The sequence below is a fragment of the Pongo pygmaeus genome, chromosome 21 (assembly GCF_028885625.2).
Source record: "Pongo pygmaeus isolate AG05252 chromosome 21, NHGRI_mPonPyg2-v2.0_pri, whole genome shotgun sequence".
NCBI lineage: Eukaryota > Metazoa > Chordata > Mammalia > Primates > Hominidae > Pongo > Pongo pygmaeus.
Genome location: NC_072394.2, coordinates 13,453,791 through 13,466,509, shown reverse-complemented (window position 1 = coordinate 13,466,509; position 12,719 = coordinate 13,453,791). Strand labels below are relative to the sequence as shown.

General features: G+C 45.5%; 1 protein-coding gene across 1 annotated transcript in view; it reads right to left on the bottom strand.

Annotated features, from left to right (window-relative positions):
• DTD1 (D-aminoacyl-tRNA deacylase 1) overlaps positions 1–12,719 on the bottom strand; it is a 173,169-nt gene that overhangs the window by 12,705 nt on the left and 147,745 nt on the right. The window contains exon 5 of the mRNA XM_054468180.2: positions 7,975–8,146. Within this exon, the coding sequence (XP_054324155.1) occupies positions 7,994–8,146 (153 nt within the window). The 3' untranslated portion in view covers positions 7,975–7,993. The remainder of the gene's footprint in view (positions 1–7,974; positions 8,147–12,719) is intronic.

The following is a 12,719-nucleotide window of genomic DNA, read 5'->3' as shown; positions in this document are numbered from 1 at the left end:
AGAAAATACCAAGCAAGAACCACACCTAGGCATGTCATATCCAAACTGCGGAAAACCAAAGACAAAATTTTGAAGAAGCTGGGGGCTGGGGGTGGGGTGAGGAGAACCCACCTTACCTATAGAGCAATAAGAATGAGAATTACAGGGGACTTCTCATAAACTGCAAACAAGGAGAGAGAGGAATAAAAATTTAAATATTGAAAATATTTAAATATTTCTTTCTCTCTCATGCCTTGGAAACTCAAAGCTGCTCCTCTAGGGCTGTGAGGCTCCTAGGGCTCTTTCTGTTTTTAAAGAAAGGCAAATAAAAAAACAAACAAAAAAAAAAACAAAAACTACAAGTCTAGAAGTCTATACCAGCAAAATTATCCTTCAAAAACAAAGTAAAGGCCGGCCATGGTGGCTCACTCCTGTAATCCCAGCACTTTGGGAGGCTGAGATGTGTGGATCACTTGCAGCCAGCAGTTGGAAAGCAACCTGGCCAACATGGCAAAACCCTATCTCTACAAAAAATTAGCCAGGCACGTTGGTGCATGCCTTTAATCTCAGCTACTCAGGAGGCCAAGGCACAAGAATCGCTTGAACCTGGGAGGTGGAGGATGCAGTGAGCAGGGATTGCACCACTGCACTCCAGCCTGGGCGACAGAGTGAATGAGACTCTATCTCAAAAAAAAAAAAAAAAAAGACTATTTAAGGTAATGATAGTGACAATGTATTAGGTGAGTATCGCATATGTAAAGTGAAATGAATGATAGCAATGTCACTGGGAATACGCTGTTGTTATAAGGTGCCTGTTACAAGTGAAGTGGTAGAGTGTCATTCAAGGTGGACTTAGACTAGTTAAAAATGTATATTGTAAACTCCAGGGCAACCACTAAAAAAATTGTTTTAAGTTAAAAAAAGATAAAAACACTACCCAGAGACACAGCTAGTTTTATACCATGAAATACCAGCACACGGACGTGAGAATGTGGTACGAATGTTGATACAGGGAAGCAAAGTGAAGCTCGGAGAATGAAAGGAGTCCTACCTTATATGGTGAAAAGAACAGTGAAAAGGGATTGAATACCTTTTCAACAGAAAACACACACCCACACACACACACACACTCGGCTGCTGTAGCTCATTAGGAAGAAGTGTGCTCAGCCTAGACACATCTTACTATTCAGACAAAGGTCACATTGAAAAAGCAAACAGATGGCAGCTTCTGAAACACTTCCCTTGTTTGGTTTCAAGTGTGTTGCCATTTGAGGAGAGAAATGTGGGGTGTCGGTCAGGAGCACGCTCCTCTCACACCCTAATTACAGCAGCTAAGTCAATACTCAAATGAGGCAATACTTGACCCTGCAATCAAATCAGAAACCACATTCTTTTAGTGAGAGGTGGCCCTAGTGCCTTTAGCAGTGGCCAGAAAGGAGAAATAATAGAGCTGCATCCTCATAGAAAACCTCAAATCCTCCCAGCAAGGTGAGAGAGCCTGAAGGATTGAGACAGAGGACAAAAACACAGTTAATTTTAGCAGTTTCATGTCCACTTGGTAAAATAAGAAGCAACATTTGCAATGTGATAGAGAAATGTCAAGGCCCTGGAAATGTCCTCTGAACCATGAAGGGTTCTGAATCATTTTCAAAGAAAAATATGCCCAAGATCATGCAGTTTCTCATTCAATTTTCTTTTGCCTTTTCTTTCTCTCTCGTGCCTTGGAAACTCAAAGCTGCTCCCCTTAGGGCCTGCCAGATTCCCTAGAGCTCTTTCTGTTTTTAAAGAAAAGCAAATGAAAAGTGCTACTCCCTTCATAGTGAGGGGGCTGCTGTTGTTCTGGGGAACAAAACAAATGTCAGGGTCACCTTCTGTCTGTCACCATTTAATCCAGCTCTCACAGATATCTGAATATTTGGTGGTGATTTTGTGGCCTACTGGGATGACAAATTTCATCAGAAGGGGCAACAAAACCCACGCGCAACAAAAAACCCCAAATATATCATTGGAATACCAGCTGTCACTTGGTTCTGGTTCCGTTTAGGATCTTCAAATCAAGGAACATGGCTAAATTCTCAGAAGCAAGAGCACCCAGCCCCGCTCTGGTCCTCGGCTAGTTGTGGGCAGCTCTGAAGGACTCCTCCCTGCCTGGACATCTGTCCGTGCCTGACACCGTCACTGCTGACCCTGATGTAAAGAAGAACAACCGGATGCCTATGGTAAACCATCAATAAACGGTTTTCCTTGTGCACTTTGTCCAAAACCCAGACAGTACCATATACATTGGTATAAACAAAACGTGGCCTCTGTCTTTTCATGGGCCGATCTAAACTTGTTCATGAGCCTCCATGCGCTGAGTAGCAATAGGGGGGTTCCTGAGCATACAGAGGCTCCATTTCACCTTAATGTCAACAGTACTCTGGGTCCTCAGTGTCCTCTGTGGCAGGATAGCTGGTGCAGCTCGGCACCTGGGCCCTGACACTGCACCACTGAGGGACGGTGGGCTACTTGAAGTTTGGTGTCTCTGGCTCAGGGACCCAAAGCCCTCTCTGGCTGACCTGGCCTCGTCTCAGTTCTCACCAGCATATCTCACTCAGTCTCAGGTCTCATTAATGACAGACCCCTGCAAGTCTCATCCAGGAGGGCAGTGGAGGTCACAGCTGAGACCTGGAGGGACTGTCAGTGCTATGAAGAGCTGAGGCCATGACCCCCAACCTCCTAATGAAGCTGCCCCCTCATGGCCTCTGCAGCAGGCTCACCTCACCACTTCTATCCAGGATCCAGAGTCAGCCCACAGGCCCAACACAGCTTTCCTCCACACCCTCCACCAGGCAGAGAACACCCTCTGGAGCCTTCCCCACCCCACAGCGATGCTGGGCAGCACTCTCACAGGCCCTGAGGCCTGACCGTGTCTTGCCACCTCACTGGGCTGCAGCTGCCTCCTGGAGCCCTGGAGCCACCTGCACTGCTCTCCCTCCAGAATCCCTGTCACGGCTTCCAGGTTTCCTGCAACCCAACCCCCATTCCCCCACTCCAAGGATCCCAGCCTGGAGCACAGCCAGAACATGCCAGGAGCCTTCAGCTTCCCTTCCATCTGTCCCTCTGCTCCTTCCCACTAAGTCTCCTAACCTGAAGGCTGAGGCCAGCCAGGAACTTCCCTCCATTGCCCTCTTCCTCCTCTTTTGCCTGCCTCTTCCCAAGGGCCCCATGATGGCATGGCTGCAGTGAACTTGACTTATAGGGAAGGGGAAGGAAAAACACAACTGCCTCCTCCTTTCCAAACACTGCCCGTGGGGTCTGCTCCCCTTGCTGCCTCCCCTCTGTGGCTGGCCCTATTTGGGTAATTCACAATAGCACCACTGACCCCAAGTTCTATGCTACCTAATCTGCACTACCGTGAGAAGGAAATAAATACGTTTTTTAAATGTCATTAACGTGAGAGAAGCAAGAAGTAGATACCTACGAGTCCATGAGAATTCCCCTCGTAAACTTAGATGTTGGGGAAAAATGTGAAATGTTCACACCCTCCTCCTCCCCCTTCTTTTTATGTGCTCAGTTTTCCTTCTATGAGCATGTTCTCCTGTACATTCTGTGACACACGCAGTATCTGTCCCCTCATCTGCCCATGAGACCCTAGGGTGTTTTTCTTGCCCACAGAATTAGCAGAATTACTCCCAGGCTACACCCAGGGGCCACAGAACACTAACATCCATGGTGTATTCTCTACAGGAATTACTCTGAGGCCAAATCTAAAGCAAATGGAAGTCTTTAAGTTGTTATGTTTTGCACGAATTTTAAAAGTAACAAAACTCAGTACCCCATCATAGATTAAACCAAAGATTTTCAAAGCACTGATCAGATATAAAGCAAAAATCAAGGCATTAAATTTATAAAATGTATTAGGCTAATAATACAACCCAGGAAGGAATCAGCTAGGTGGCATTTGAATTTTTTAAGCTGTTTTGAAAATACAAACCTCCAAGGCATATGTGAATTTGTATTTGTGTGTGTGTGTGTGTGTGTGTGTGTGTGTGTGTGTGTGTGTGTGTGTGTGTGTGTGTGTGTGTGTGTGTGTGTGTGTGTGTATGCGTGCCAGTGTGTTTAAGCTTGATAATCTGGGTCTGGTTGCTGGGAGACAGGGGCTTGTATGTTTCTCCCTCTCCCATTCATTAAGTTCATGATGGGAGTCTGAACATTCAAGTTGTTTTTTTGTTTTGTTTTGTTCGTTCGTTTGTTTGTTTTTGAGATGGAGTCTCGCTCGGTCACCAGGCTGGAGTGCAGTAGCGCGATCTCAGCTCACTGCAACCTCCACCTCCTGGGTTCAAGAGATTCTCCTGCCTCAGCCTTCTGAGTAGCTGGGACTACAGGCGCGCATCACCATGCCCAGCTAATTTTTTTTTTTTTTTTGTATTCTTTGTAGAGACGGAGTTTCACCATATTGGCCAGATGGTCTCGATCTCTTGACCTCGTGATCCACCTGCCTGGGCCTCCCAAAGTGCTGGGATTACAGGCATGAGCCACCATGCCCAGCCCAAGTTGTTTTGAACCTGTTGTTAAGGTCCCAATTCACTGCAGGAAAGGCTATTGAGTACAGTCTTCAACAGAACTGGAAGGAGAGACATGGGCCATGCCTGAGCATTAAGGCTGGGAAGCTTCCCTGAACCCCAGGAGTGGAAACTGGAGTGTCCAATCTGAGTTTTGCTTCTGGACCAAGTAACTACTAAAACTTGGCCTAACCAGTAACCAGTCCCTGCACCTTTCATTCAAGGAACAGGAGCAGCGCTGGGATGCTCTCTCTGTCATGCTTCCCTGTGATCCAGGGAAGCCTGAGAAAACACAGAAACATGGCGGGGAGGGAACGGGCCCACCCCCGCCCTGCCCAGGCTGCTGGGGCCAGTTCCAGGCACCACGACTTCTACCTGCCTGCCTTCCACAAAGCACTGCTGAGGGAGATGAGTTTTCCTCCAATAGAAGAAAAACCACAGAACTTACTCACTGTCACCCAAAAGTTAGCAGGATGGAAAGAAGACCTCGATGAGTTTCTGAATTACTGCTTGACCCATTTAACTAGCACAACTGAAAAAGTATCTTAAAGGGCCACTCTGTGCCCTGTCTTCACTTAGCACATTTCACCTCTTTGGATTAAGGATTTCTGGACAGATCATAAATCAGAAGCACCAGCAATATTTGTGGTGCCAAAAGTGACCACTAACAAAAGTGAATTATCATGAAGTTTTGGAGGAGTGGGAGTGGAAGTTTTATGTGACGTCCCTTCCCTCCGAGGGGACACCCTTCAGTGTCCCATGCATACGTGAGATACATAAGCCAAGGCTGGTCACCACAGTGCTGTTGTCTCCCTGCACAACACTAGCAGGAAAACACAGTGATGAGGGAACAGTTAAGAGGACAACAGGACTCACTGTCCAGTCCCCTCCCCTAAAACTGTCTATGAACCAACAATTCACCCTTCCTGAGCTCTCCATTCTGTTCCTCTCGTCTGTGTATCCATTTGGGAGCTGGTGCCACTGTGCCCAATTATTACTAATGTATCTTTTCTAAATTTTATTTTTAAGAGTCAGGGTCTCACTCTGTCACCCAGGCTGGAGTGCAGTGCTGCAATCATGGCTCACTGCAGCCTCCAACTCCCAAACTCAAGCAATCCTCCCACCTCAGCTTTTTGAGTAGCTAGGATGATAGGCAAGCGCCACCATGCTCAGCTAATTTTTTTTTTTTAAGAGATGGGGGTCTCACCATGTTGCCCAGGCTGGTCTCAAACTCTTGGGTTCAAGTGATCCTCTTGCTTCAACCTCCCAAAGTGCTAGGATTACAGGTGTAAGCCACCACACCTGGCCTAATATATCTCACTTCCTGGTATTGTGGATCCTAAAAGCCATTTCATAGGTACACTTCTGACCCTTGCTCTCTTTCAGAAGAGAAAGAGAAGGCTGAAAAACACCTTCTGGATGTTCTTCTATCATAATTTGGTGTCTCCTGGGTGAATTCTGTCTCCTAACTTGGTTTTAACCACAGTCTGTGAGCTGAAGGCTCCAAACTGTATGTCCGAGACCTGGCTCCCCAGCTGTAAAGCCACAGACTCAACAGACCACTGGCAACACCATTGGCTGCCAACGGGCACCTCAAACACAACACACCCAAAATAGGTACCGTCAGCAACCCCCATCTTCCTCCCTCATCCTTCTGGATGTCTCCTCTTCCAATCTCATCAGTCACCAAGTTGAAATGATTCTATTTCCTTTACATCTTTCAATCCCACTCTTTCCCCTCTGTTCCTACTATAATTTCTTCTCTGGACTTCTGCAATCACCTCCTAATGGGCCTATCTGCTTCCAGCCTCACTCCCCAAAGCTGCTCGAGTGCTGTTTTTAAACTTTGTATCGGATGATGTCATTTGAACACTTAAAACCTTTCAGAGGTCTCTCCCGCCCCAGGATAAAATCCAAATTCCTCAGGGTTGCATACCAGACCCTATACAATCTAGACCTCCTATTTCTCTAACTTCAGAGATGCTCCCTGCCCTCCCACTCCACTTGGCACTCAACACTCCCACCCTTCTGCAATTCCTCCATTCCCAAACTCTCCTGTCCTTGCTCCACAACCTCCAGACAGCATTTGCACTGCTATTCTCTTGGCTCAGGCAGCTCTCCCCGGCCCTTGCCCCTCATCTCCCTCCCCACTGCCACCTGTCCTTCCAGATCTGGTCCCAGGCCTCTGAGGGGCCTCCCCTGACCTCCCATCTCCACCCCACGCCTGTTCACACTCCTGCCACACGCACCTTGCTGTAACTGTTCCTATGCTTCTCCTTGAACCTGTGACCTCCCCGTGACAGGTCCTGGGTCCCTCAAATCTGCACCCAGTAGTTGGCCCAGTGCTTGGCAAAATAAACAGGTTCCCTGGGGGGAGGAACTAGGCACAGTGCCATCAGATGGCCGCATCACAGTTTCAAGGCCTCTGATGTTGAGGCAGGGAGGTGGACTCTGTGCTACAGTGAGCCACGATAAGAATAAAATGCCATTTTAGGAAAAGTAAACTGGCAGTGCCACATAGGGCACTGTGAAGGATTTCAGAACACAGGACAGGTGGCAATGAGAGGAGGCCGCTGAGATGGCAGTGCCCTTTCCTAGAGTGGCTAAGAGCAGGAAGGGAGATGCGGGAGCGCAGGTGGACTCTGCATCTGCATCTGGATTCTGTATCCGTGAGTGAGTGCTCTGCACAGGCAATCACAGCAGCAGCTGTGGACAGGCACAGGCAGCCAGAGAAGGTGGCACAAGCAGGTTCCACCCCAGGCCTGTGGTATGCCACCCTCCTGCATCTCAATGAATAAAATACAATCTTATTTGCTAACTGATATGGTTTGGCTGCATCCCCACCCAAATCTCATCTTGAATTGTAGCTCCCATAATTCCCACGTGGGAACACACACGTGGAAATTATGGGAACTACAATTCAAGATGAGGGACCTGGTGGGAGGTAACTGAATCATGGGGGCAGTTTCCCCCATACTGTTCTCTTGGTAGTGAACAAGTCTCACAAGAGCTGATGGTTTTATAAGGGGAAACCCCTTTCACTTGATTTTTTTTTTTTTTTTTTTTTTTTTTTTTTTTTTTTTTTTTGAGATGGAGTCTTGCTCTGTCACCAGGCTGGAGTGCTTGACCCTTATACTCTCTTGCCTGCCGCCATGTAAGAAGTGCCTTTGCCTGCAACCATGATTGTGAGGCCTCCCCAGCCACGTGGAACTACGAGTCCACTAAACCTCTTTATCTTTATAAATTACTCAGTCTCAGGTATGTCTTTATCAGCAGTGTGAAAACGGACTAACACACTAACTTTTGTCTCCATCCTGGAAGGCTGCAGATTTAAGGAAGCTATGGATGAATGCTGTGAAATGAATGAATTCAGCCTCAGCAGCTATTCCCTCCTATTCATTGCTGCTTCCCCAAAATGTGGGAAGATGAAGCCAAGCAGGGAAACTCCTACCCGAATTCTGCCTCCTGAGCTACGGCTCCCGTTCAGAGGACACGTCGCCCTCGGCCCCGCTGCTGGCACTGCGGTCTTCTTTTCGGGGAGTGTTTCTTTCCTTGCTTGATTCAGAAGGTCCCTTAGCTCTGGTCTTTTCTTTCCTCTGCTGCTGTTTTTCGAGCTTTGACAGCTGATTAAATAAAAATAAAAAAGAATATTTTACAAACACAAACACATGCCTGTGTATCCCACACACCAGTGACTTCCCAGGTAGGAACCAGTGAAAAGTTTTTTTCTGATAACCTGGCAGAGCACAGTGGTTCAGATATACCAAATTATACACAGACTGTTTCTCCAACAGGCACCTGAATCACTGAAACAAATCATTAGTCATAGGAGTAATCACTCTCAGACTTTTCCCCAACCATAATTCAACTTGGCACACAGTATGAGGGAGCGGTCATGCCACAGCCTTCTTCAACAGCCTTAGAAGAGCTCCATATTTGAAGGCTTTTCATCTCTTACTTTTTTCTTTGATAGTTTTTTTTCTCATCAAGTTACCTTCTACTTGTTGTTTTCTTTTTTCTTTTCTTTTTTTTTTTTTTGTTTTTGAGACAGGGTCTCACTCTGTTGCCCAGGCTGAAGTACAGTGGTGCAATCATGGTTCACTGCAGCCTCAACCTCCTGGGTTCAAGTGATCCTCCCACCTCAACCTCCCAAATATCTGTGACTACAGGTGCATGCCAATTTTTCTGTAGAAACAGAGTTTCACCATGTTGCCCAAGCTGTTCTTGAACTCCTGGGCTCAAGCAACCCACCCACCTCGGCCTCCCAAAGTGTTGTGATTACAGGTGTGAGCCACCATGCCACACCACGTGTTTTCTAAAGAATGTTCAAAACATGTTACTCTTTGCTGAAGATTACTGAGAAAGCTATGAAACAAAGTGCATCAAGCACACTGAACACCGTCTCAGTTACCAGTTGATTTGAGACTGAAGGCTGACTTGCCTGCAGGCTGCGTGGTGGCAACACTCAGGACGCTGGCCGCTAGAGCCTTCTCAGGCTCCCACCAGGCCAGCAGGGGACATGCCCCTGATGTCTCCCTCAAATGGAACCTGGGCCCACTTCTTCCCTGAATAGTTCTTCAAAGAAAGCATCAGCTAGATGGCTGAAAGAAGCTTCCATCATCTAACACTGAGCAGCAGCCCAGCCACTACAGGAAGGCCTGCTGAGAAACCCAGCAGAGAAGACTGGCCAAGTTTTGAACCACGGAATTTTCTTAGACCAAAAAACACAAGAGACAGCAATACCCAGTTTTATCTCCCTCCCAGACTAAGTCTGTGAACTTTTTCTAGTTTACATAAAAAGAAGGAAACTTATTGAAGGGCTGGCTTCTCCCTGCTGGTCCCTGCCCCACATCCAAGACACAAAGAGGAGTCACTTCCCCCAATCTGCCAGATCATTTCTTCCACTGTGAACAGACTTTGAGTTAACCCTTCGAGAGATGAACAACCAACCAGTAGCTCTCAATTGGGTTCAGGAAATCAAATTTATTAATAATTGACTTATAGTAGTGGTCCCCAACATTTTTGGCACCAGGTTTTATAGAAGACAATTTTTCTGTGAGATGGGGGGACAGAAGAGGGGATGGTTTCAGGATGAAACTGTTCCATGTCAGAGCATCAGACATTAGTGAGATTCTCATAAGAAGCATGCAACCTAGATCTCCCATATGCGCAGTTCACAATGGGGTTCCCGCTCCTATGAGAATCTAAGGCTACTGCTGATCTGACAGGAGGCGGAGCTCAGGTGGTAATGCTCGCTCACAGGCTGCTCACCTCCTGCTGTGCGGACTAGTTCCTAACAGGCCACAGGGATTAGTACCGGTCCCTGGCCTGGGGGTTCAGGACCCCTGGCTTATTCTTTCCTACTCCCCATTTACCTGAAAAGCTGTAGAATATAGCTAAGTTTGGTTAATATACTAATTAGATTTTGTGAATGAAGACATCACTTCACCTTTGACTCAGCAACTCTCCTCCGAAAACTCCCCTGGATAAATTTCCACTTGTGTGCACAGTGGGGGCTTCTAAGAACATGCACTGTAGTGTCATTTGTATTTGCAAAAACCTAGAAACAACCCAAATGTCCATCAACATTAGGAGGACAGATACATGTAATGTGGTCTGGTCCCCTAAAGCAATACTGTACAGTAGATCTACATATATCAAAATAGCCAAGTCTTGGCCAGAGGCGGTGGCTCATGCCTGTAATAGCGGCACTTTAGGAGGCCAAGGTGGGCGACTGCTTGAGCTCAGGAGTTTGAGACCAGCCTGGGCAACATAGAGAGACCCTGTCTCTACAAAAAAAAAAAAAAAATACAAAAGTTAGCCAGGTGTGGTGGCACATGCCTGTAGTCCCAGCTACTGGGGAGGCTGAGACAGGAGGATTGCTTGAGCCCAGGAAGCAGAGATTACAGTAAGTCGAGATCATGTCACTGCACTCCAGCCTGGGTGACAAAGGAAGACTCTGTCTCAAAAAAAAATTTTTTTTAATTAAAAAAAAATAGAGAAATCTTGAAAATCATGTTATACAAAACAAATTTAGCTTCAGAAGGCTATACACAGTAGGATTCCACTAACACAAAATAATACTCTATATTGCTAGTGAGCTCGTGCAAATACAGTATGGCCTGGAAGAATACACGCCAACTTCAATACACTAGTTAACATGGAGGGGAAAGAGGATAATGGGATCTTAGTGGAATGAATATATACAGGCTTCAACTGTAACCATCAACTTTATAAGAACAAAACCAGATCTAGAGCAGAGTTACTAATCAGTGCAGTCCACAAAATGCACGTGACACCTGGACCAGCAACAGTAAGATGCTCGTGTCAGAATGTAAATCAGCACACAGCTTCCTTCATCAGCAAAGTATTGTGAGAGATTTCTTCTCAACTGTGAGCTCCGTGGTGTAGCTGACTTCATTCTGGCCCAAAATGAAGGTTGCAGTGAGCCGAGATCACGCCACTGCACTCCAGCCTGGGTGACAGTGAGTGTGCATACACATATACACACATATATAAATACTCATGAACAGGTCCAAGTTAGATGCTGAGAAAGTACAATTTTAGTTTTAAAAAGTAAGATGCCCTCTCAGTTTTGTTCTTTGTTTCACCATGGCCTGGTAACAGTTCTTGCAGCAGCACTTTAAGTAGGAATGAATGATCTGGAGCAAAGATGACAAAAAGCTAGCATTTTTAAAATCTGAGAAATGGCCACACAGAGCTGCTTGTTATATAGTTCTTTGTAGTATTATTTTTCCATGGAAAAATATTTTTCTCTTGACTATTCCGCCACAGGTTAGGAGGAATTTCCTGCATCTAAAATAACAGGCTTCTTTCCTTTCGTCTCTCTTCTGGTGTTAAAATGTTCTTTCTTTGATGAAATGATAAGGACAGTATATAGGACTCCTTCTGTCTCGTTCCCTTTCTTGCAAACTGATTTTGGATTTTTGCAATGTGGATATACCCATTACTACTAAGCTATACACTTTAAATGGTTAAGATGGTAAGTTTTATGTGTATTTTACTATAATTTAAAAAATTAAGCAATTTTGGAAATCATAAGTTAGCAATCCATGCTAGACTCCCCAATTTCTTTTTGTTTTCTATATTCCTGATTCATAAAATCCAAATATCTTAGAATTGGTGTTCTGCAGTAAATTGTGGTAAGCTGCCTTCTGCTGCCAGCAATTTACATTTTATATTCGCATTCATGTGTTCATACTTGTATGTCTTACTTGTGTGTAGATGCATACACATATACACACATATATAAATACCCATGAACAGGTCCAAATTCGATGCTGAGAAAGCACAATTTTTAAAAAGCAAGATGCCCTCTCAGTTTTCTCATCTTCAGAGATAAAAAAAAAAAAAAAACATAAAATGTGAATATCAACAGTCACAAAACTAAATAAACCTCCCCGCTCCCCGCTAAGACGTAATCTCATGCAAAGGCCTCTTTGTGACCCAGCCTGTTCTTCACGTTGTACTCTTTTATGCTACTGAGAACCAGATCCAGAGAGGATGATGGGGAGTAACCCCAATTAGCACAGCCTTCTGGAGGCTTCTCAGCTCCTCGTAGTGTCATTCGACTCTGTGCTGAGGCAGAGGCACAGACACCACAGATGCAGAAACGTCCATCTGACCTTCCCCTCCAACCCCATCCCCTCCCACCGACAGCCAGCTTTTAAATCACATGTGATAACTATTTAAATGACAGGCACAGCCCACATTTCTGCCAGTGATGTAATGCTGACTCTCTTACAGTATTTATCTTAAAACAACCCAACCACATATGGCTCCATGCCGCAAACTTAAGTTCTCTGTGAGAACATTGTGAACTAACCTAATAAATTTAAGCCTTTTCTGGGAAAACTTGGAATCCAATGCAGCCAAAATGTGGAATTTACATCTCAAGGCAAGAAAGCAGCTGGATTTTTTTTTTAAGGAAACAAATGAGAAAGAAGAAGAAAAGAAACCGGTACTGCATATGAGCTCAAGCAAAATGTCAACAGCTTTCAAATTAAGAGGAGATGCATGTCAAGGAGAATATAAACCACTACAGATCTATGAACATACAATCTACAAACACTGAAATAGAGTACTTCTGGGTTTTTGTCTGTTTGCTTGTTTTTAATCAACTGGCAAGAAAGCCCACATTGTAAGGGAGAGACTGTCCAAACCATGCTGGCTTTA